The sequence below is a fragment of the Sinohyriopsis cumingii genome, chromosome 11, assembly GCF_028554795.1.
Source record: "Sinohyriopsis cumingii isolate HCF-2022 chromosome 11, ASM2855479v2, whole genome shotgun sequence".
Classification (NCBI taxonomy): domain Eukaryota; kingdom Metazoa; phylum Mollusca; class Bivalvia; order Unionida; family Unionidae; genus Sinohyriopsis; species Sinohyriopsis cumingii.
Genome location: NC_142971.1, coordinates 75,892,586 through 75,919,728, shown reverse-complemented (window position 1 = coordinate 75,919,728; position 27,143 = coordinate 75,892,586). Strand labels below are relative to the sequence as shown.

Here is a 27,143-nt window from a genome sequence, read left to right as displayed (position 1 = left end):
GAAGTCAGCAGATGATTTGCTTTGGGGACACTTTATGTTATTAGTCGTTTTCACTGCCGGTACATGATACGACAACAAATGTGAATCCACACTGTTGGAATGACAACAAGTTATTTAAAGACATGTCTGACGCTACACTGTTTGCTCTGCAGACACATTATAGGGCATCCAATCTAATTATATGTCACATTTTCTGGTGGCACATTATAGAACATCTCTTCTGTTTCTACACAGTTTCTGCTGTAAGCACTTTACAGATATCCGCTGTGTACCAATGTAGAAATGAAAACGCGTATTCAGTCAAAAGTCAATTTTACCGTTCAAAATCAACTTTATCTTTGTCGCTTTGAACCAATAGTCAGTGGGCTTCCCTTTGTACTAAATCATTAGGGCATCGACAACTTTTACAAACATTTCATGATCAACAACTGATATTTCTGTGAGGAAGCCTTTTTTCTTTCAGGTACAGTGACAGTGATGTATAACCTATCGACCTCATAATCAACAGTCTTCTTTATGACAATTACGCAAGACATTTTACAAATTCTTGTATAGGTAAGTGATATACAGCTAATGATATTATGAGGAAAACGTTTGTCATATTTCAATGACAGTGATATTGACATTTGATCTTTGCAACTCAGGGTTTCCATAAACCCACGTGCAAACGACAATGGTTACGGATGGCGAATAACACGACGTATTATGGAACCCATTTCTCTTTTCTAAACAGTGACTATGTCCTTTCGCCTTTTAACCCTGAAATCCATAGTCTTCTTCCTGGCACAATGTGCAAGTCATCCACAAAACTTAGTCAATGTAGATGATCGAGTTATTGTATCAGGAACCATTTTTCGTCTTTCAGTCACAGTGACCGTAAAACATGACCTACTCACACTAAGCTTTTTAAAGATCTTTCTAACCCCATGTACAACCCATCCGCACAGCTTGGCGAATAGAGAACTAAAAATAGATCGCTTTATTATGCGGACGCAAACTTGGTAACATACATATGGGATGATGGTATGCTGGGTTTATAAATATTGGACATGTAAGAAATGGTGACACATCGCAGTTCTAAACTGTATTATCTTCGTCATACCTGAGAAGTTCCGCTCATCTGTACTGGGAATGACAGGATAGTTATTGGTGTTGTTACATTTCATCTGGCTGTCATAACAGTCTGTCCTAGATCCACACCAAAACTTCCTGGGACCACAACCTGTCAATGTAATATTATAACTATCATATCTGCGCCAACGTCTTTCAGTTTCACAGAAGACATCAACAAACCCCTAGTTTAACATTTTCAGTAAAAGAAATCCAGTAATACACTTATTTTAGCCAGGTCAGGAATATAATGTTTGTTATGGACGAATGATTACATTCATTTTAAGCGTGCACATTTCATAGTATAGCCCACTGGGCAGCGGTTGCTGAAATTTACAAACATTTCCCAATTTTGTTGCAACCACGTTTCTAGCTATACAGTGTTGAGTACGTTTAGATACCCGAAACAATGCACAACAAACAAATATAAAGCAGGGGCTAGAATACAGTTATCAACATAATCTTAAGAATAACACGATATCAGCATGACCTAAAACACAAGAGAATAGTATGTCATAGAGTACAACTAGTTTTCCTTACGACTTAGTGCACAACCAGTTGTAGACAACTGTAAAATTCAACCATTTTATGAGTAGCATGTTATGTGGTTCCCCTAAAAGTGAAATTATACTCTGTGCTTAAGTTTGTGGTAAAGACCGAAACGTCCTTATATGTTCGGTTCTTTGCTTGTGTTTCCCATGGGGTTTTTGTTAGTGAGTGCTACTAGAATTCTTCACATTTTCAATGATTTCATTTTCTTAGAAATTTGGACTTTCCTCATACTGCATTTTGTGATCACGTAAGTGCGTAATTATATATAACTAATTAGTACGCCATTGTAGCAATGAAATTATAATCCATTTCGAATCGTGTAATTTGATATAACAAAAGGTATCCCATTGTATTTACTTAATTCATTACTTTTGGAAAATACGTTAATAATACAAATTTATTCCAAAATACATATTTGATTGGATTGTAACATCTTGTTGTCTTTCATCATGTCAGGGTGTTTTCGACAAATTCATAGTCGTTGTTTCAAAGAATGATTTTTAGGCAATCGCTCGAATTCAGGAACCTTTTAAATTGGGGTGATCTTCGAGTTATTTAGACTAGCTGACTTTAGCAACCATGGCATGTATGAAAATCAACAAAATTACCAAATTTACTGTATGTGTCTCTGAATTAATGGGGCAAAGATTGAATACGAGTTCAGCAGCGTATTTTCAGAAATCTAGTTGTGTCTTAGTTCTGAAATATTCTCTACATTCAAGTTAGAGAATAGGTCATAATATGTGCTCGACGACACCAGGTTCCTACACTGGTCCATAAGTTTATTATTCCTCCACAATGGATATCACATATCTTTCACACACAATTTGGCATAACTGACATCGATTAAATCCTTATCATCGGTAACACTAGTATCAATAATATGACCCCTATGTCAACCTATACCAGAGCAACTGAAACAAAAAGGATAAAGACGGCTAGACAGTGCTTATTATGTAATACACGTTCCAATGATGGAAACTAAAATGTAATTGACCAACGAACTAACCAATCAATGGCTCTCCGTTTTTCATCCACATGGGTAAGCTGTTGGTGGCATGGTAGGACACTGTGTCACACTGGAATTTAGCTGTTGCTCCAACTGGAATTCGTGCTGATTTAAGAAATTCTTTTTTCCACTGTGGAGGACCTGCAGTCCAGAATAATTACATTCTTACAGTGAACGATGTTAGTTACCATCATATAGATGGAGAAAGAGAGTGCGAGATGTGACAAATTTCAGTTCAGAATTAAATATATAATGGTGTTTGAGAAAGAAAATCAGTTCAGTATCATTTTAAATACTTGAATTGTTTCCCTTTTCACAGTCGCAAACAATTGCATATGGTCATGACAGCCCATTGTGCATCTGCATCAAAGTTCAGTGTGGTGGATCTCCGCTGTTGTACCCATGTCTATCTGCAAGAAGCAATGCTGGAAATAAAACCATTATGTCCATACACCTTAAAAGACAAGTTCCTACGATTGACAATTCTTCCAAAGACAATCAGCACTCATATGTACATAGGTATAAACAAGCGGGATATGTATATCGTTTCATCTCTATAAGTAACCTGAAAATAAAATGAGCTCAGGTACATATGCATACATTCAAGCCCTTAAAATCCCATTTGTCAATGCCATTTATTTTTCGCACAAACCTGGTAACAAATTTTCATAAAACATATGAGCAAAAATTATTTGTGAGTAAATAGCAAAATAGATTTACTGATTTCCAAATGTAATCAGTTCATATCCCACCGCTTTCAAACATACTTAGCAAACTGTATTTGTCTATTAATATGGTTTTCGTATAATCCTGCTAACAGTGTTTCCAGTAAAAAAGTCTAAAGCAAAAAGTCGTAAGTCCAATATAGTCGGGTGATTGTCATCTGCTTATAAATATGTGTACGAAATATTCATTTCTATATGGCAATTCGTTTATGTGAAATCTTATTGGAAAGCATCATGGGAGGGAGATATGACCGACATTGTTACAGTCACTGTACAGTGTAAGAGATTATGTTTGAATGATGTGACCATATTTAATTCACAATAAAGAACAGACATTATGAAAGTATAACATGTGGTGGACCTTTATTATTAGTTCCGAAACAAGTCCCCATTTTCAAACCTCGTATAGTCTTCCATTGTCAGCGACATCTATTCTAATATCTGTCATCGAAACTATTTAGCAATCATCTCAAAATGATTTACATTTTTGTATTTTAGTGATTGAACTTAATAGTAAGGGCTCTAATAATCTGAATTAAGTCGAATTACTCTTACATAGATTAATACATTTTATCAAAATTACTGAACTATTGGAATCATGGTACATTTTAATGTATAGCTAGCTATTTAAATCTACCAAACAATTCTTAGATTCCTCAGAGGTGTCTTTTATTAAAGGGATACTATAAAAAATTATGGTATATCACAAGGAGATAAATCTACTATACAGTTAGACATTATTCCAAATTAGAAATGAAGTATTTACTCGAAAACATCACTCCCATGATAGGTCGGTTCTAGCAATATAAATACTGGTATGGCGGATTGATGTTGAGAAACTTGCCAAGAGATGTGCCATGACAGATAAACCCTGGTTCTTCTGACTTTTTTACCCACTGTGTGCGAGTCTATGCTATTGAATAAGCGCTCACTAAATACATATGAATTATTATAGCTAAATACCAGTCCATATCTTGCATCACCGTACAAAATTGCATCAGTGTATGGTGAAACTAAAAGTTTGATTTTAACTTTAATTTAAATAATGCCACGTCTAAGATATTAGGGATGGAAAGAAACAACAGAAACTTAAAGTCGCTTAGATCAGGTCACAGTGACATATTTCATGTACAATAGTGTTATTTTCATTGCGATGCATTAACCTAGTAACCGTCCATGCATTGTTGTAATAGTGTCCAAGATTCTCATAGTGTAACTAATAAAAAAAAAACTATAAATGAAAAAGTTTTTAAAGCAAGAACTTTAGCTTAGAATTATTTTGATCTGGTATGGTTCAATTACTAACTTTGTTTTATATTGATATACCAGTTTTAATGAGAGTGTGTTAGATAGGGTTTAATGCATTGAGTCTGACGAAAGGGTTAGTCGAAATACAAAAACGTACTACAGACTGACATTTAAATCCGAATGACCATAATTGGATATGGTTAAAGTAACTTTATTGGGCTGAAACTACATGCCACCTTTTAAGAGGGATGCTTTTAAAGAACTTAGGGTTTTGTAAGTGCAAGAGATGGATAGCTGAAAGTGCAAGTCACTCAAGCATAAAACAATTTGGTCACGGTGATCTAACTTTCATATGTTTGTATCATTCTCTTTGAGATGTATCCTCATATCCGAGTTTACCAAATCAGTCAAAATAGTGTCACCGATATATATATATATATATATATATATATATATATATATATATATATATATATATATATATATATATATATATATTCAAAGAATGGCTAATGACATATGAACTGGTTCAAAAAGGAAAAATTAACTCTCAGCAGCTTAATTTTGTAAGTTAAATACTGTTCACGCTTGTGAGGGTGTGAGTAACATATAGCTAAAACTATACCAGTGGATTAAGCAGCAAATTGGATCAGGGTAACGAGTTTTGTCAAATTTGGGCTATGCACTCCGAGTTCAATTCATATCGCAATTTGCATGATTATATGTCAAATAGGGTTTCAAATTTCTGGTTTCTAGCAAACAGATAGCCGAATGTGAAAAGCTCTTCCAAGATGCAAATTAGTCAATGATGTTCAAGTTCTGGTTTGAATTAGCTCCTCGTTTTAGTATCGTGCATTATCAAATTTCATGATCATAGGTGAATTCGCTTTAAGATATTACGGGCACTACACGAAAAGAAACACATAACATATGCACATACGAAAGAACCGATAATGGGCGAAATGCTATTTCCACTCAGCGCTCTAGCCTATGGTATAACAAATGTCTTAAATATAATCAAATAATAGTTGAATTATTCAGGTAGAGGCTTATCGAGCTAATGTAATTATAATGTATCATGTTCCTGCTACAATTCAAATGTATTCATATGAAAGCAATATGCTAATCTTCCTATCATATTAACCTCATATTTTCTACTGGGAGAATATACAGATCTTCAATGGAACTGATGCACTACTTCCTGAACAGAATTTTCAGGAATTCAAGATGAGACTATTTAGTATTTTAACTGCTAAAAGTTAAATTTACCCCTGGAATTCTTTATCAAGCAGGTTTTCAAAATAAGCAGATAGGGCAACAATATTGGTAATGAAATCAGCACCATTTTCAAATAGGGCAAACTAGGCATCATTTGAAGACTTTTGGAAAAGGAAAATACATATTATTATAACCAGCCATTCAGAAGGAGTAATGATAAAATATTTTTAAACACCATCATTCACGAGTCCATACAGGACAATCAATATCTGCATTGATGGAAATGTTTTGTCGATCTGATTAAGTCGAAAAAACAAGTTTGTCTCAATAGCAACAATGATGAAAATATTTAATATTTGATGAGCGTTATTGTTACTGAGGACCACCTAGTCACCACAATAGTCTCCTGGTAAAGTTTCCATGTCTACGTGTCTTTCCATTATGGAGGATAGTTTGAACAACTAGATATCATAATTAACCTTCAGGTGAAACAATTCGGTAATATGACTTTTTATTCAGACGAGGAGAGACAGCAAAAGTTACAAGATGGATATCATGTTATTCATATCATATGACATATTTTCATTAAGGAAAGCTAGACAACCTGGCGAAAAATCAATGACGATATGGCTTTCCATCTATTAGGAGTTGTTCTGGCCATTTTGAATATCAGAACTTCAAAATCTTCACTAAGAACCTGCGAGACAACATAAGAAGTCATTTTTCCAAGACAAGCACTGGTATGGTAATCATTTTAAGGGGAGTATAGATAACAATATGTTCAAGATATTTGCTGTTAGGCAGTGGAAACCCAGATTATGGATTACACTACTCGCAGGATGTTGGCTTGTGATGTCTATCATCAAGGTTTCTGTTGTAAAGGTCGGAAATGCATTCATTTAATTTTCGTTCTCCAAAGTATTGCTTACATAATTGTACCTACTTGTGCAAATGGTAAATTACGCGTTGGTAATATTGGCTCATTTACATTTGTACCGGTAAACTTCAGACTTGTCCGACCTTTTTCCGTCATTGCCGGTACATGTAATATCGCAACCCTAGCGGAATATCGTTAAGGTCAGCTTCATGTTGACAATCACACGCTATTTTTTGCAGATTGCTTTATTTGTGGCAATCTCATATGAAACTGCTGATTCACATTTCAAAGTACTTGGGGAACGTTTTTAGTCAATCATAATAGTCCAGTCAACACAGGATAATTCATTTATAACAGATGTGAGGCCTACCATGCACAAAAGGGTGAAAATAAATGAAGATCAAACGTATATCAGTAAAATAATCGCTCCTAATGAAATGCCGTTTTGAAATTCAAGTACTTTTCATGGATTCCTTTACGTTTCCATGAGGCTTATTAAGATTTCCAGTATTATTTGGAAAGAATCTCAAATAAGATCACCGTTGAAGTAACTACCAAAATGTAAGAATTTTCATGACTTTGTAATCGTTGTTCGGCATACCTTAGCTTTCTATTTGTATCAAGGAGACAAGACAGATAATTTGCTTCTCTACCTATGTAAAAAGAGTAGGCATATCTTATATCAAAATGTTTGTTAATTACTGCGACTGGTGTAAATGATATACAGTGTTGCACAGAGCAATTTTAAAGAACGTGGGAACACCTCTTAAGCCTGCCAAAACGTTGGTTAATTCCACTGCTGACTGCATGAGAGAGGAGGGCTTATCAAATTCATACCTGTCCCAAATGGCTAACATGATCAGAAGGACTGTAATATTCCGGGGAAGAGGCAGCAATTTCGATATCGTCACCCTCCCCGATAACACACCAGGCACAAGCTATAAATGTATGCTCATTACTAAATTTTCATGTAATCCAAGTGTTCTAAATATAACCGTGCAATAGAGAAGCTTTGGACCTAATACACTGTGCACCTTCTTTAAAAGTGTGTTGTTGCTGCAGTTGCCTGCATTGTGGAGGGAGTGTGTGTGGATAAATAGCTAGAAAAAACTGGTACATAAATATAATGTTCACACTACCTATACTGTCACTGCATGCAAGTCGGGAAACCCGAGTATATACCTATACAACAGACTGCTGAAGGATATAAATAAATTGTACAGTATTTTGAGAAATGCTGTTATAGCTAAGAAATTTTCAGCGGTTAAACCTTCTCTATAATATTTGCTTAAATCATAAAAATGAACATCAACAACACTTTGGAATAATTTGGCAACAGCAATGGATCTTTCACGACAAAAGAGATACACATGACTGAAGAGCTTGCACAATGCTTTTATAAATGCACGTGCAAATTATTCAAAATATTGAAGTTTTGGAGATTTGAAATAATATCAGTTTACATAAGATTTGGAGTGAATAACACACTTCAAGAGAGTCATGGCACGTTATATGCTCTAAGTAAACTTTAAAATATTCACGTAATATTTACTTTCTAATATCGTTAGAAAATTTATTTTAAAAAATAAACATTATTTAAGGAATGACTGGCTATTTCCTTATAAAATCATTTTCACAAATCGTTACTTCATCACGAGTTAAATATGCAAGGGAGATAACCTCTCTAGATCTGTTCATTTATGTCAATGTTAAGTGCCTCTCCTGACATATAAAATTAACCCCAAAGACCAGTGCATCTGTTTAATATTCAATTGTACTTTGATTCGACAGGTTGTTGTTATTATATATACAAAGTAGATTCGGTGAAATAAATGGATACCGTGACATAGACATGGTGCTTTGTTACATCCTTCAAGTGAAAACGCACTCTAGATTCAACTCTGGCTTATTTCCTTATTCACAGGTGCATGGAAAGCAAGATGCTCCTTCTTAATAGAATCATTTCAATAATGTGATCCCTCACAAATTATAAATATACCAGTTCAAAAGTAATGTTCAGTTTCATTATATTAGGCCTCTAGTTTATATACCTTTGACCTTCACCTCGACAGTGCTCTCATTAACACCAAGTATGTTTCTAGCACGGCATATATAGTATCCCTCGTCCTTGACTTCTAGTTTGGAAATGATCAGTTTCCGTCCTGTTGTATCTTCTGGATCTATTTTGTACTTTGGAGTTCCATCAGGCAGAGATGATCCATCTGGAAGCGTTACACCATCCTTGAGCCATTCGACATCAGGAATTGGACTACAGATGTAGAGAAACTAGAACTAAAATTTAGTTATATCTCAAAAAGGTATGTCCTTCCTACGATACTATCTACAGATCAAACGTTTGTGGCAAAGGATTACAAGATTTTGTATGCACATGGTAAACTTGAAGGTTATGTACTTGACCTAGTCATGAAAACAGAACGTGCAGTAAAACGTGCATTAGGGGACACCTCCACAAAAATTGAGTTTCTCATGAAGGACATTTGATTGTCATACTTATTGTCATTTTATGATGATATAAGACCTGTCCGTAAAGGACACTCGTGTTTAGGTCGGATTTTATTGATTTCACTTGATATGTATAAGGAAATACACGTTTATTGACATATGCTTTAAATGTACAAAGTTATGATTACAATATATAGCCACTAGCACATTCATTTTTCCGTTTCTTTGTCTTCTTTGAAAATAGTTTATAAAAGATAGGGCGTTAAATGTTTTAGGTAAGCAATACTTGAGTGCAGAATGATGATAAATCTCCTCATTTATATGCAAAACAAAATTCATACATCTATTCTCATCTATAATGTACTGCATTTTTTTAATTGTCGACTCTACATTATAGAAGCTGCCGTGAATCAGCATCCTGCCACGAAAGTACCACGGTAAGTGGTCCTGGTGTATATATGGGCAAGAACTTTACACCACTTGCTTCAGCACAATATAACCTGTCTTTATGTTGCTTTTAAACTCCGATTATTTAATCACTTCTATATGCAGTGACAAGACAAACATTTGTTCATGGAATACGAATGTCGCTCTACATAACCTGAAATTGCTTGAATGCAAAATCTGACCAAGGTCGGAAAAATCATATGACGAGAGGAATAACGCTTACTCTCGATTATTAGTGGAGGATAAAATAACAAATAATATTGCAACGCAAACGCATCTGTGTGCAAGCGCCAAAATAGACACCTCAGAAACAAAAAGGAGCCTCTCTGCAATATATTTAATGTGACTCTTCTCTTATTTATTTTTTTTCTTTTACACACAATGATAAATGAACATTGCGCATCATGAAAACACCTAAATGCTCATGTCCAAAAACACACACACTATATCAAGCTTAAATTGCATAATTCTTCAAATGTTGACTGGATTACGCAGTAGTTAAATGGACAATGTTACGAAACAGTAAATTAACAAGTACTCCATGACAGGTGGATTCCAGTGTATACAAGCTTGACTATTTAAAGTAAAACGCTTCGGTTAAAATTATAGTAAAAAGGCGTTTAAATCGGAGAGACTCTATCAAGTCAGGGAGAGAGTATCTCTCTTACCCTCCTTCGGCATGAAATGATGTAACGGTCTAAAGGATAGATTTCTGACCTGATGCCTTCACTTACTTTCCAGAAAAGATGCACATAAGTGTGGTCTTGGATCCAATAGCCCCTTCGATTGATTTGGCATATCTCAAGATGGGTTCGGATGTCACCTCAGGACCTAAAAGTTAGTGAAGAAATGTATTGATACGCAAGTGATTGTTGATAATATTTTTGGTATCTGAAATATAGAACAACGAAGTATAAAGACCAATCAACAGTTTATTGAAATGTAAGGAAATTACTTGAGATGAATCTTTCACATAAGTATTATATGATTGTGATCTGTACTCCCAGTCAAAGGGACAAAAGAGCATGTCACTTACGGATGATGATTTAGTTCAGGCCTAAAGAAAATTCATCAAGAAATTTAGAAAGTATAAATATTTAAACATTTAACTCAAATGTGAATGCAAATTTACATAGCCGTTACATCGACGTAATGGTCAACGGGGCAAGAGGGCATGTCATCAAATTAATTTACTTCGCTTTACTATAATTCTTCTCAAGCATGATCAGGCTACATCCAGGGATTAGGAAATTATAGTAAAATTTAGATGCATCATCCTAACCCTAACATTACTTTTGTACGCTTGGGTGCTGCAAGCATATTGACGATAACAATGATTAACACCACTTAGATGACAGTCTAAAAGATGGTTTACAAACTATTAGAAATGAAGAAACAAAGAGAAGCACTTATTCAAAATCTCGGGCAAATTTGGTACCTCTTCCCAATTGTAAAAGATGTGGGCAATCTTTCGTAGATTAACGTATCTTAATTTACAATCATTAACGATAAGTACAATGAAGATTTAGCAAATGACAGGACTTTAACAAACAGCCTTAAGACGTTATTGATAATGCCGTTCTATAAAAAATAACTTAATTCCAAACACTCGGGCTGGATATTAAAAACAGGAACGCAGAAATATTATGCATCCGCCATTTCATATTATGTAGCAACCTTCGTTCCTTCATTCACTCCCTTTTTGAACTTGACAAATCGCCTTTTACCTCCAAAATTAACAATCTCTTTTATACCTCAAATACTAGCCAGCCAAAATGTTTGATTTAAGTAGCCAATAACGAGCTCTGTATGATGTGCAAAGACATTATACCTTCTTTGAGTGTCATTCTACTCCATTTATTGTGTAGAAACAGTCCTTTTCTATCACATAATCCCCATAATGTTAGCTTTTGACCCATAGAAGCCACAGACAATAAATCTATTCCTTGCACCAAGACTCTAACTATTGCACATTTTCAAGCAGCAACTGGTGGAGACCTCAAGCCAAGCTGTGGAAACAATAAAAAAACTGATCTATAGAAAATAGCACAACGTCATAACTTACCTATTTGAACATTCAAATTGAACTTTGTCAGGGATACGGCCTTAATACTAACAACACTGTTAAACAGCTGGCATCTGTAAGGGTTATTTGAGCTGTCTGAAGCCCTCACAAACAGAAAATGAAGGGTTCCTGCAAATAGGAAAGGAGAACAATATACTGACATGAGTAATAAAACCCCAGGCGAATAACAGTAAAATATAGAGATCAACTTGAACTACTTAGATGAACTACTAGTATGATCTGACCTGAATAAATAGAAGATTTTATATTAACTTTTAATTTACATACTTCATGTAGCATTCAGATTAATTTGAATATATTGCAAATCTTGATGACCATAAAATTCAAATTATTCGACACGTTTCGCAAATTTATTTGGCAAAAATAAATATAAAAATTACTTTCTCGCAAAAGGAATTACTGTATGCATCAAAGTGCGCTTCGATGATCCTGAAAAGATAAGGACTCAAAGTTTATGCATTCACCATAAAAAGAAAGTCAATTTACCGAATTTGTTTCAGTTTCGGTGTTTAGCACAATATTTGAACAGACAGGAAAATGTTACAATTGACATTGATACAAGATACCAGTAGGTGGAGGGAAATAAATCAGCAGGCAGAAAAATCATAATTTCTGTGAGATTTGTATGTATGTCGTGGTGAGAACAAACATCCAAAGGCACACACAACAAAATGCTCCTTCTGTGGGGAAAGTAACATCCTTTCCAAATTTCAAGAATATTGTTATCAGCAAAATGTGGAATGTTCCCCAAACATGGACTTATTGTAATTTGACATAAGGCATTTAACGACCCTATTTTAAACATCAACACGCAAAAACACACAGAATAATCATAGCACCCTCGGCATCTATGACAATTCTACGTTTGTCCTCTGCAGAAGTTGGAACATTAATGTTATCTCCAGTTCCAATTAGCCAGTCTACTTTTGACGCTGGCGTGCTACTAGGCTGATGTTCACATGGTATTCTGTAATATGAGTATTCTTTCAACGATACGTTGTTGGTCTGTACTTCTTCAAAACCAGTCAAAGCTGAAATTACAGTTAAATTTGCAAATGTAATTAGTTGAATTGAAGACACTGATGCTAGCTATGGGTAATATCAAACGTTATAGGCAATAATGATTGTAATTAAAAAGACAATATATAACTAATACAATATAACTAATACAAATGGCACAACAAATGTACTGAATATACCATAATTGGATAGATACGTTTTGTCCATGAAATAATTTCCTGCAGATTAAATATTTTTTATGTTAGTAAAAAAATCAGTCTCGCATGATTTCCAGAAATTCACTAGAATACCGAAGATCTACCTGTCTACAACAAGCGTGTCGGTCTGCAATATGTATAAACCTTTTGCTAAAATTTCATTCTTTATCAGCTCAAAATCATTGAAGTTGAAAAATCAACCTAGAATGTGCCTCTAATTTATTGATAATAATTTCAAAAACAAAATAAATCTTCTGCTCTTCAGATATGCATTGCCCCATAACTGAGGGAATCTTATTGAGGTCAGCGTAACACGTGACAATTAACAATGACGTATGGGATAGCCTCGCAATAAATCGCTAGCCGATGATAGGAATCGATGCTCTGCTTTAGGGGCATGGTCAATTTTTAATTAGAATCAGTTGGAATAACGGTCAGACAGATATGTTCACCTGGGGTTAATTAGCGGAAAAAATGTCAAATTTGATATAATCCTGAGAAAACTTTGGGCCATTTGAAATAGGTGCAATAAAATGAATTTTCCAGAATGGTTATCAATAAAGGTAGACTAGAGAGATGGGCTTGCTAAAGTTAGTCCTGACTGGCAATGCTAAATAAAGGGATATGCTTTCCAGGAGAAATTCGATGTTTTATGTATTCTCCCTCGCGATATTAGTAAGTCCATGTCTTTATGCGGAACGGGTCTTGACTGTGGAGTATAAAGTATTATCTCGTTATTAAATTGTACAAGGGATGGGTGTCTGGAAGTTGAGAGACAGAGAACTTAAGGAAAGGACAGATTCGGCTTCCTAGAAAAGAATTGTCTTGGAAAGAACATAGTTTGTCTCAATCGCTTATAAGATGTTCATTGGTATAAGTCTGTACTTATTTGTCGAATTTCTTCGTTGTAAATTCATCCATCAATTTTCGGTGAATTGGGAAGTTGAATGTTTCATTCATTTGTCTTGAATATTGTGCGACTCGTGTATTCAAAAAATATCATAAACATTTCTTTGAATTTACCCGTGTGTGTGTAATAGGAATTTCATTCTGAAAATGTCTGAATGTATCGGTTTTAAATCAGGTGAATCACGTGTGCTAAGAATTTATTTTTCTATGTTTAGATATATTATTGCTATGAATTGCTAGTTAGAAAGTAATATGTTTAACGCAAGACGTAAAGACGATTAATTCATTTGAGCATTTAAGTTCCGAATTCTTTGAATAGAGAAATCGGCGCATGCCGAACCGCATCCACCAGCTAGTGATTTATAGCACACAGAGATTTGTACTATTTGCTAAGATGTCTAGTTATGGTATGGTTCCATTTAGGATGCGGCTAGCCCTAGGGAAAGACATTAATCTTATGATAATAGGGTTGTGTATTATCGTCAGTTTAAGAACTGACCCGTAAAAGCCTTAGTTTCTGACTTACTGACTTACTGATGTAACAAACAAATGTTAGATCCTAGAAGTAACCCTTGACAAATCTTTAGGTTGCCTTTTATCTGTGCATGGAAAAATAGCTCCATATATGCACCATGTAGTGACACAAGACAGTCCACAACCATGTACAGTTGATGTTCATAAGAGGATGGAGAGACATAGGGAACAGGAAAAGGAATACGGCGTCTCTGCCCTGTCAATGACACTGACTTTGAGAAGACCCGAAGCAACCATATATATATATATATATATATATATATATATATATATATATATATATATATATATATATATATATATATATATGCTAATGTGTTAGTATGGTTATATAATTTCTGCAGTTTCATCGATCGGATAAATGTTTCTCAGCTGTCTGAAAAATGATAATATTTTGTATTACCTTTATAAACTCAGTTATGGGACTCTTCGGGAATAGAGACAAAGACATATTCTGATGCATATAAAGGGAGATACAAAATTAAACTTACTTGCCACTCTGACTTCCCAAAATCCAGACAATGCTGTTCCCTGGCTGTTTTGAGCAAAACACTGGTACGTTCCCTCTCCATTTACAACTGTCATTCTTTTGATTTTTATGTCACCTGTATTTGAATTAATTTCATAATATGCATCGTTTGACTGTACAATTCCATCCTTTTTCCATATGTACCTGTAAAAAAGTCAAATAAATGGCACACCGTTGATTCTTATGACACCAGTGGTTGGGTTAATTTCATATTTTGCATCATTGGACAGTACCTTTCCATACTTCTTCCAAGCATACCTATAACAAAATACTGTCCAATAAATTGTATTACATCTTAATTTCTCTCAGTGAAATCTTCGTTTAGTTTTCTTTTTTTTTTTTGGTTGATACAAATTTCAATGGTGTTATTGGTACTTACACGTGATAGTTTTAAACACCATAAAATGCATCGATACTTAATACCTTAAATTAGATATGATTATAATTTACTTATATATATATATATATATATATATATATATATATATATATATATATATATATATTCACATTTAATCTTGCATAGATGTTTATGTGTTTAATAAGGATGTTCCATATTTCTGTTAAGCATACCAGATAGGAACTAATTTGGTGTCTTTACTGCCGCGAAGAACATTTCCAACTTAGAGCAAAGGGTCATTGAAGGTTCCTGAATATGACTCGGTCTGATGACCTCGACATATTGCCATACCATGTCATACTTCCTCTATTCCCTAACTTGGAACGAAACGTTTGTCTTTTTACACAACCATTCATGATGTGCTGGTACGTTGACACGTTTGATCGATCCTGTTAGCAGTAAAGATGCATTTTCTGGGAGTCTGGACAAGTATCAAATTAGTGTGATACTTGTATAACCTCACATATCAAAGTGGTGCTGATATAGCCATAACACAACATTATGATACATTCGGACCATTAACTAATTTAAATGGTACCTGTAACTTTGACAGATCAAAATGATACCCGTATGGCCCAAAACGGTATTATAGAATTCAGTTGTAAAGATATCATGGACAATTAACCCCGGTCAAAATTAGCTCACTTTTGAAACTTCGTCATCGATACCATAACCGACTCCAAGCACACAAATCATGTTATAAGGGAGTATAATAGTAATTGAGTGATTGTAACAATGTGTTATGGTCCTAATATAAGTTTTAGAGAACGTCGTGTTACGGTTACTCTCATTCTAATAGCATAGTCATGTTGGTTCCAATACATTACCCAAACCTGAATGCAATTGCTTAAATCAAGCGATAATTGGATATAGAGGAACTCAAGAGGCACTGACTGAGTCTTGTATTTCTCATGTGATCTTTCCAAAAAGTAATGTTATAACAAATTATACTAATAAATAGTATGACACCATGACAAATCAAAGTGCTACTTATATGGCCTTGGCATAGTATCAAGGTAACTTCTGACCATGAAAAATTACAGTGATACTCACTTATATCCTCAGAGAGTGATCTGGCATTCATAAGGCTCTGATAAAATGATATTTCAGCTCATATGGACTAATGCACGAATGGTATAGTCGTACTGAGGTACTTACGTGGGCTTAGGATCTCCGGTAGCCTTACATGCTTCAGTTGCAGTGGAGCCCGGTTTCACATACTGGATGTTGAAAGCACGTGTTAACATGTTGGGAGGGACTGCCCCTATAATGAGAAGATGATTTTTGTGTGGGGTTACACCTTTTTTATGAGTTATAACATGGTTTGTCATCAGACTGTCATGGTCAAAGACAAATGCAGATGTACAACACAAGAGAATATATACATTCCTGCGCTATCGAATCATCAAGCTTCCTCATTTTTGTCTTGCTTTGATAATAATCAGTGTCATCTTTCTCTCAGAGTCAAGATGTAGTGTTTCACAAACTGTCGTTATATTTAATGCTTGGCAGAGTCTTCCGATACTATTAAATTATCTTTAGAAGATATCCTTGTCCAGAATATAATCATTCATTTTGGATGAACCCTTCTTACTCTCTATAACTGACATTTTCTAACACTTTTCTTCTTTTTGTACACTGTCTTAAAACTCCTTCAGTGACAGTAGAAAGAGCGCATAGGTCACTTCAATGCGAATGCTGATAAGTGTATCATGGACATAATAGACAGGTAGGCAATGTGGGTAGATATAAAGTATGAAACAAAATGTTGCTTCTTTCAGCCAAGGTAGGAAGGATATTATGATTACTAAATACGTGTTGCAACGGAACTTTGTTCCAACCTAGATCTGACAAATAAATTTTAAAATTGGATGGTAGTCAAAATAAACAGCATAGGTTAAATTTAAGATCTCAAGGAAGGCACCAGACGCACTTTATTATCAAACTGTTATTCTTTGTTATCATTAAGTGTTATTAATTAGTACGTAACATATTTCTCTTCTAGACATTCCTAAACAATATATAGGAAACTCATGACATCATACATTAGCCCTATATGTCTTTCATTGATGGTAATACACATTAAGCATTTTAGTGACCGTGGCGTAATTATTTTTGCATCCATCCTATACTTATACCAATGCATATCACTCATTCTAGACACAGTCTACGCATGCTTCGGCTCATTTAATCGCAAGGTTAATTATGACCCTAAGATAGATGGAAAGTACACTGAAAGGTTTCTGGCATGAGCCAAACTGTATATGTTGTAACGAATGGTCATATCTTTCTTCACAACCCCGTAAATGGTCATGAATCTTATATGTGGCTGTGTTTTACGTGCATTTATCTTCAAATATATATTAGTCAATGCCCACATGCTGTGCCGGAATCGGGAGCGTCTTCTTTCCAGACAATGTTTACAAAGAAACCATAGCAATGACCAAATTGAAAATGATATTGGGAGATGATGTCTCAGGAAAATCGGTCATTCGGATGATCCATTTTAATAGATTGCGATTCAACGTTTGGTGTACATTTTGGGAGTTTGTAAGAAGGATTAGTCCGAATAATTAATGGCTTCTTCAGTCGTGATCTAATGTTTCAATTATCATCACTTATTGTGCAAGTTTTTTATATGGTTCATTTATGCAATGCATAACTAAACTTACCAATTGCAAATCCAACTAACAGGAGAGAGCAGCCTAGAAAAAGAGAGTTGAATTCCATTGTATCACCTGTCTTCTTACCGCCTCCAGGCGCAAATAAACAATCTGGGTTATCTTCTCTATTCACCTTTTAAACCTGCTAAGCCTATCTGGAAAGAAGACCAAATAAAGATGCAATATAGATAAGATCAATTTGTGTCATTTGGAATTTTAGCGTAGCTTTAACAATTTTTCAGTCACATCGCTACGATGTCTGCAGTGTGTCAGTTTATAGTGATGTTTAGCACTGGGGCATCATGCCTCAGACATGTAGCATTTTGTCCCCCCCCCCCCCGACACATTATCCTAACACCAGGCATACCATTCCTAACACTAACCTCTTAATGCTGAGCACCTAGCGACGCACATGTTAGTGCCAATTTTATAAATCTTTGGAATGACGCGGCCGGGTTTCGAACCCCCAAATTCCTACATCCGAGGCCGATGCTGTAACTACTACGAAACCTTTGCTGTCCGATAGATGAGAGTAATGTACGGCATAATGTGCTCAGCTAAGTATTAAAACAGTACAATATTCACAAAAGGTCATGCAATATCAGATTGAAACCTTCTGTAGAAAAATAGTCAATATTCGTTCAATATTTTTAAAACGTTTTTAAACTTTAGCTTTAACATGTTTTCAGTCATATTGCTACGAAGTCTGCAGAGTGGCAATTTATAGTGATGTCTAGCACTGGGGCATCATGCTGCAGACATGTTGCATCATGTCCCACCCAGTCACATTTTCCATACACCAGGTCAACCAGTCATTAATGCTGAGCGCCAAGCGAGGCAGCTTCTAGTAGCATTTTGCTAAGTCTTTGGTATCACTCGGCCGGGTTCGAACCCGAGAAGTCCCGCATCCGAGGCGGACACTCTAACCAATTAGGCCATCAGATTGGTCTTTTATTACAATGCAACTAAATGCGACAACAAGATTCTACTCTATGATGACGGCGGACAGATGATGGACTCTTTTATATCGATATAGCTAGTCTGGTCTGAAACGAGAAGAGCTACACATTTAGAAGAACATGTGTCAAGAACTTAATCTTTGATTCAGGCCTTTTAGGTATGGATAATATAGTGTTCTAATTCCAACAGTAATATACAAATTTTACTCAGGTAACTTTAGCTCCACACATAACGTGAGCACTACTTAGTTATATCCTGTTATAAACCCCACGTTTTGGAGTGGGCCTTTCAATGAGGTACGAATTAAGATTGGAGATTAGATATGAATTATCAATCTGGGATTAATGTGGATTAATTGAGGCTGCGATGAAAAATGTAATTGTTCATGTTTAGATCTGATGCCACAGCTGATAAACATGTTGATGAACACACGTATATTGTAAACATGTCTGACAAGGATTTTGACAAAATATGTTAACAAAGACAATTATCGATGTGTACCAATTCAGCATGAATTTGTCTCTTATGTTAGCCATGCACTGCCATTTCTGCGCCATCAGTATGTCCACACCTTCTTATCTGGATACAGACATTTTTTTTTTAATTTTATTCTTGAAGTTCAATCACCATTGTTTGTTACACAATTGTACATAACATGACTCAATTAACAACGAAATTATTTGTATTTGTAACAGTTTGAAAGCTACAACAACAAAACCATACAAGTCATTTTCTACACATTCATACATGTTTTGTGACATGCAACAGTGCAATATGTGAAACATGTTTTAAGACTGTATGTTAGAGAGAAAGCAAGTGTTCCACAGATCCTTTACCCTCTACTTTATATCTCCTTCATATATCTGACTTGTACGATTTTAATATTGCGGACGTCAGTGCCTGAAAGGTAAGTTATCAGAAACTCACTTAGTTCAGAAAAGAAATGCGAGCATGGTAATGTAATTTATTAGCAGTTAATCGTGTTATAATTTGCTGTAATTATCCGATGATAAGCCATTACATGATTAACAGACCAACCTTTATTTTACAGACGTTTGTTCACTATGTAATATGTATATGTTCCATTGAGAGTAACCACAGTGCATGGTACGTCAGGTTGTACAGTTGTCCCTGGTCACATAATGGAAACATGTTGCTTGCATTTTACAATCCAGTTAAGGCCCATTCAATACTTTAAGATTACACTTTACCATCTTTAAAGTACCACATAACTCCATAGGACTGTCAGAACGTGTCAGTGATTATTATGGAATAAGCATATGGCTATTTTATCTTCTCGCTTTCTTCGGGAGATGCTATATCTTAAGCAGAACTTTCTCCACATTTGCTCTGGAGATATTTACAAATTTTATGAATATTGGTACATGTAATACATATCACCGAGAAATAATACGTCGACAAGAGTGGCTCAGAGGTCAGATATACAGTGGTTGATAATTGTTACAAAATAATTTAAACTCTAAAACCCTTTTATAAGAATGCAGTTATAGCAAACTTGAAAGCAAAATGTGCGATTCAGTTTGTATTGAGGATTATGTGCATCTATGGAAAATCTTGACTGTCATATAATTACACTGCCTTACCACTTATGCAGGGGATTTACAAATCCACTTGCCCGATTCCCGGAACTAGGTCGATTTTGGTTCGGACAAACTCAAATTTGCAAGGCACTAAGCAGCAGAGAGACTGAGCCCACCAACTATTTCGTCAAACAGAACCTTCTATCGAAAACACTCTTGATAGAAGTATTGTCTTCACAAAATAAACCCTTCTGGTCAGAAAACACTGATAAATAGGCTTTCTCCGCTGACCAGAAGGGTTATCTGATGAAAAATATCTACCTATATAACTACTTCTCGATACAAGGGTCTACTAGACGAAACACTCGGTGTTGTTTCAGTCTCTCTGCTGCTAGAAATGCTTGCATTTCTAATCCTAAAGGATTTCTGTGAATTAAAAAATTATAAAATCAATAATAATGGCAAATATCGGAGAAGCATATAGTGTTAGATTAGCGCAAGAGCGATTAGAAGCAATTAAAAAATTTCTTCCTGTCCGCGATAGTTTAAGAGAAAAACTTCAACAACGACAGCAAGCACAAGTTGAATTTGCTACGGGTACAGAACAGTTATTTAAACCCGTTGAACAGCTACTGAAAAGGTTGCGGCGGTAACTGAAAGAGCTTAATTGGGAGATATTACGGAAGAGGAAAGAAAAAAGGTATTCTTCCAACGCTAAAACAAACCGCTGAGCAAACTGAAAAAATTGCAAGGAGAACTAAACAAACAAAAAAGATTTTACAAAAACTTCCAACTGATATAGCTGCAGCTCATCGTCCTGTTGGTGAAGAAATACTTAAAGGGGTCAGTGAAATTCGTACTGAAGTAGCTGGAGTAAAGAAAAACTTACTCCTAAACCAATGAAAGAAAATGTTGCAATGATTAAAAAATTTAGAGAAGGGTTTGTCGAAGATATTAGAAATACTAAAAGTGAGGAACTACCTGAAAAAACATTAATTAGTATATTTAATAAATCCAGTATCTTAAAGCCTGGCTTTGAAAAAATAAACGATGATAGTCTTACCAAATGGATATATCGTAAAATAAAAATAAAAAGCAAGCCAGAGATGATGATTTAGAATTCAGAGGGTTTTTTAAAGAAGTAGAGAGACTTTATAATGAGAAAGTGAAACAAGCAGAACAACAACTATCCACTCAGTCACCTCCGCCATCAGTAGAAAGACAGCTATCGCCTTCACTTCAACGTATTCCATCCCTGCAGCCTTTACATCAGCTTGATACACCTCTACCGTCTTCATATCAACTTACTACACCTCGGCCACCATTAGAAAAACGACGGCGGGAGTTAGCTAAGGAATTTGAAGAAGGGGAACCTTCCGGTGCTACTGGTAGTGGTCTTGGTAGTCAAATTACTTGTCCTGATAGTGTTCTCAATGATGTATCGTGGTTAGAAGTTCTCAGCGGAGGCAGACGAGCTGGTAATAACTCACCGGAAATAATTAATGAAGCAGCTGGTATTTGTCAGCGATTATTTCAGGGTGGTATCATGGATGTTCACGCGTATCGAGAACTTATCGATGAAATCATTGACCTAAAGTCATCGAGTTAGATATAAAAAAAAATAATAGTGATCATACATAACGCTCACCGTGGACCCGTCGTGGTCAGGGTAATAAATTCACGACTACCTATTTATAGAGCTCCTGGTGCTATCGGTAATATTGCCAGCAAGGCATTTACTGCAATCAAGGAAAGATTAGCACGATTACGCAGACCAGTCAAATTACCAGCCACCGCAGAGATGCCTGCAGATGTCAGTAAAGAAATAAATCAAGCTGCAAATAAAAAACTAGCAGAGATACTGGATCAACCAATAAATATAAGTGTGATATCAGGAAGTGGTTTTCGTTTTAGATGACTATGATTTACTATAAAATGTTTAAACGCGTGTCTGATCCAGCTTTCGATATGGATGCACCAGTACTCAAGGATGAGTCTGTGAGCGATTATCAGTACTATTCTTATGAAGCACGAGAACCAAATCAGCGGGGCAGAATTGAATTACAAGTGCAGGATACAAGTAGATATTTCTTGCCCGCGGAAGCATTTATTGAAGTTACAGGTGAAATCGTAACAAATGTTGTCGTTAATACACCATATGCAGCTGATGTCCAAGTTGGGTTTGCAAATAATGGCATCATGGCACTATTTTCCAGCGCCAGATATCTCATAGACGGCAAAGAAATTGAGACAATTCAAGATAATGTTGATGTTGCTACGACAATTATTGGGCTGGCAAGATATTCAGATGATTACACTAGATGAGATGGCCCAACTATGATGTTCGCCAAAGACAATTCTAACTTTCCTGATGGAAGACCGTATTTGGAGGTACAAACAGCACGAAATACTGCGGTTGATCCACAACCCGCTGAAATGCCGCCTAGACCAGGTGATGCATTTTCGATATTAAGACCCAGCCCAGAGTACAACTTAGGGTTTGGAATACGAAAATCAATGTTGAAAGGTAATAATAGAGAATTTTCATGTGCGATTCCACTGTCTCACGTCTTTGGATTTTGCAGAAATGTTAGAAAGGCCATTTTTGGAGCCAAACACACAGTTGTTCTTCATCGAAAAGGTGATGACAATCATGCTATCTGGCGAGCAGCTGGCGTTGCTGACGGTAAAGTAAATATAAAAAGACTTGCTCTGTGGATGCCGGTGATGACTCCGTCACTCGCTGAAGAACAGCGGTTAATTTCTTTCATGGATCAAGGTGGTAAATCAATACTGTCGTGGCTAACAACAATGTTGATGGGCTATTCACGTGGCATATATCATCACCGCAAGGTGTTGCAGCACCAAGACATGTCTTTGCTGCATTTCAACTTAATTTACGATTAAACAATCAAGAACGTTCTCATATGATATTTGATCAACTTGGTATCACTGCAGTATCCTTGCGAATAAACGGACATCAAGTACCATCCGAGGATATAATATTGAATTTTGGCACTAATAATGTAGCACGTGTATATCACCGTTTGATGACATTTATGGGACGTGATCAAAATATTGATACTGGTTTGCAAATATCACAGTTGGATTTTACGAGTATGTATCCGATTTATTACTTTTCGCTGGAGCATCTTGATTTAGCTAAACAATCTGTTGTTGATTTACACTTCAGAGCTAACGTAAACTCAGGTAACCCTTACAGAGCAATCGCGGTCATACTCTCTAATAAAACAATGCTACTTGAATGTGCTGGTGGACGAATGAGAGTTGTTGATGCACCAGTGGAAAATATGTAACATTGCTAAAAGCAATGTGTAACAATTAGATCAATCTCGTATTAAATAAAATGTCATACAGTCATGTTAATGTCACTCTGACTCCTGGTCAGGTGAAGAAATTACAATCGAAGAACGCGAGCACATGTGGGACAAAAATAACACTAAAACACGATCAGCTAATGGGCGGTCCAAACAAACTGTCATTAACTAAAACCCAACTAAAAGATTTCAATAAAGCAAAGCAAGCAACGACTGGAACTCAACTTGATTTCTCTCCTGCAGCTGTCAAACATATAGTTAAAACTGGCGGTATATTTCCTCTTCTCGCCGCGATACCAGCACTGATAGATGCTGATGCTCACGCAGTCGCAAAAGCAGCCGCGTTAGGAGCAGTTGGAACAGCTGCTGGAATGGCATTAAAGAAAGCCACAGGGAAAGGATACAAAACAAAAGGGGAGATCCGCTCGCGGATCAGGGCTAAGACTTCCAGGAACTCCACCATCATGATACCCAAAACGGTTCTGAAAAACGCTAGCGTTTTCACACCGATGTTGAAGCTTCCAGCTTCTAATTTTGATTTGGTCGATGCTGTTAAACAATTAAATATAAAGAACTTCAGAGGCGTCTTTATGCGAGATCAATTACCAACACGACCGAATAATCCAGAAACCGGAATTATTAATCTCGATAACAGCGATGGTCCAGGAACTCACTGGGTTGCTTACGCGATCGATCCACGTGGAATTATCTATTTTGATTCCTACGGGCTAGCACCGCCAGTTGAATTTCTTTGATATACAAAAAAACATCCCGACAAAGGTTTGGTATTCAACGTTACCAACACAAACACTGACCGATCCTCCGATATGTGGCCGTGAAGTATTAAATGTTCTTGATGCGATCTCGAAATCAAAGATTTCTCCTCACAAAATCGTGCACGAGTATACCATGGGTCGATTTAAACAGTTTCCTATCAAATAATGGTTGATATTTACGGAAGATCTCTTCTCGAAACAAAGACAAAAAAAACGCGCCGATGTGGATTTATCAAGATATGTGACCAAGGATGAAATCGATAATCTTTTAAGTCTGACCGGGATAGACCCAGATGAGGTTGTTATTTTTCAGGACCGGCACGGAAAAGTAAAAACCAGCGATATCAAATGGTATGAAATAATTCGTAGGGTTATTGGAGCTACTCCGGGTAACCTTCCTGTGTTCACCGACAGCGGAAAAATCAGAGATTCGCTGATATCAATTGCAGCTCTCCGAGATGATATGCAAAAACTTGCACTAGCCCGTGTAAGTAAGTCCGGTGATACAATGACAGGTGAACTCAGCATGAACGGCAACAAAATAGTGGTTTTAAGAAATCCAACATCCCCGGAAGATGCCGCAGACAAACAATATGTAGACACTCGTGTCGACACAAGCACTAGCGCCGTTGACGGTAAACTAACCACGTTGCGGGCCGAGTATGATGTTAACGTGGGCGCGTTTACAAGACTTCGAAGAAACTTCGCAAAAACTGATGATGCCGTGGATAAGTTCTTTGGGGTTCCTCCAGTTATCGACATGAAACTTTCTGATATCAAGACCGACATTGACACGATCAAACAAAAACAGCAGGATATCGTATCGGGTATTCCTGATATCGTTAACAAAACCAGTCTGATTAAAGTCCCCACTGGAGTTACCCCGGGGCATATCACCAACATCGTACACACGGTATCATCGGGATTCGCAACATGGTCCAAACAAAATAATACTATCAAATATACAGCAACAGCCACTGGCGTGTATAGACTGTCTGTGTTCAGTGCAACTAAATTTGAGATTTTTACAATAACATATCCCTGGAGAAGCCATTCCACTGACAAGTATTCCGGGGTTGTGACTATCATATTAAACAAGGGAACCGAAGAGGATTTTATGTTGGTAGCAGCTGATGAGACATTAACCGCAACATCTTACTGGTGGTGTTTGGAATTTGTAGCTGAAATGCCTCAATTGGTTACCGCGTAAAATAATAAAATGAAATCAGCATCAACGACAACATTAGATGCTCAGCAATATAGATATGATCAAGTACGCGAATGGCAGTCAGAGTTAAAAGACACTATTGACAAATGCGCAACAAAGATAAAAAAATACAAACGGCGTGTAACTGTATTAGACACAATAGTGTATTCGGTGTCCGCGGTAGTTGCATCTACTGGGGTGCTATTATCAGCGCTGACACCAGTGACAACTGCAATCGCGATTACAATTACAGTTTCAACATCAGCGACAATTGCAGGAGTTGCTAATATTATTGCGAAAAAAATATCCTCGTGTGCGTTAACAAAATTGCACGAGTATGAAAAGTTAAACAGCGGGGCCACAAGCACCTATTCGAAATTGTCGTCGTTGATATCATCCAGTCTTGACGATACAACAATATCAGATTCCGAATTCGCCGAAATGGCAAAGATGTACGAAGACTACACTGGTCATTTGAAGCGACAAAAGATAAATAATGACGGAATTACTTCAGCAGATAGTCGCAAATACAAGCCCGGCGCGAACATCTTTGTTAACAGTAACATCAACTAAGCCAGAATTCAGTATTAATTTTTCAACTGCGATTCCAGTAAGCGAAATCGCGTTAGCGCAATTACGAGTATATCACAGTTGGCCCAATATCAGATCAAAATCGTTTGGTGGATTGCCAGCAAATAATTCGTTTGTGTTTGCATATAAAAATAAACCCGATGGCACGCTTGACTGGAATGTCATTGGGTTACCAACCGGGTCTTATCAAATCGAAGAAATCAATGAGGAATTACAACGTCGAATAAAAAATATCACAACAAAGGAATCCAAAATAGAAATAACTGTTCATGAGCCAACGCTGTCTTCTGCGATCGAAATAAACACCCCAGACTACGCCGTGGATATATATAATAGTTCAATCAGAAAAGTATTGGGATGGCCTGAAGTCGCTCCACTGGCAGAACCAATACTAACAGCGCCAGTGAAATCTGATTATGTCACTGATAAACAATCATATCGCGAAGTTGATCCATCGTACAAGCAAGACCTACTTGACATAAAAGGATCAAAGTTGCCAGGGTTTATATTTCGCAGCAAGGATGATATAGTATGGTCTCCCGTAGGAAGAGGTTATGCGCTTAATTTAAGTATAATTATTAATCATTTTAAAAACATTAATCAAGAACATGAAACACAACTAACGCGACTACGGCAACATTTCCAGGAGCATCTTTTTGATATAACAAGTTCACGCGCTGAAATCATTAAACAAATTGAAATATTAAATCAGCTTGTATCAGACATGGAATATTATCACCAGC

At 36.2% G+C, this 27,143-nt stretch overlaps 1 protein-coding gene across 7 annotated transcripts in view; it reads right to left on the bottom strand.

Moving 5' to 3' along the window:
* Window positions 1-27,143, bottom strand: part of LOC149788776 (contactin-2-like) — a 77,136-nt gene that overhangs the window by 34,855 nt on the left and 15,138 nt on the right. For 4 of the 7 annotated variants that reach the window (XM_089974876.1, XM_089974874.1, XM_089974871.1 and 1 more), the window contains 9 exons: window positions 17,997-18,142; window positions 16,483-16,588; window positions 14,887-15,068; window positions 12,575-12,766; window positions 11,715-11,843; window positions 10,384-10,480; window positions 8,791-9,008; window positions 2,672-2,812; window positions 1,103-1,222 (listed from right to left, as the gene is read on the bottom strand). In XM_089974876.1, coding sequence (XP_089831002.1) covers window positions 1,103-1,222; window positions 2,672-2,812; window positions 8,791-9,008; window positions 10,384-10,480; window positions 11,715-11,843; window positions 12,575-12,766; window positions 14,887-15,068; window positions 16,483-16,588; window positions 17,997-18,054 — 1,243 coding nt within the window. In that variant the 5' untranslated portion in view covers window positions 18,055-18,142. Of the gene's footprint in view, window positions 1-1,102; window positions 1,223-2,671; window positions 2,813-8,790; window positions 9,009-10,383; window positions 10,481-11,714; window positions 11,844-12,574; window positions 12,767-14,886; window positions 15,069-16,482; window positions 16,589-17,996; window positions 18,143-19,783; window positions 19,848-27,143 lie in introns of all 7 variants that reach the window. The other 3 variants (XM_089974872.1, XM_089974873.1, XM_089974875.1) reach the window with 2 other exon arrangements.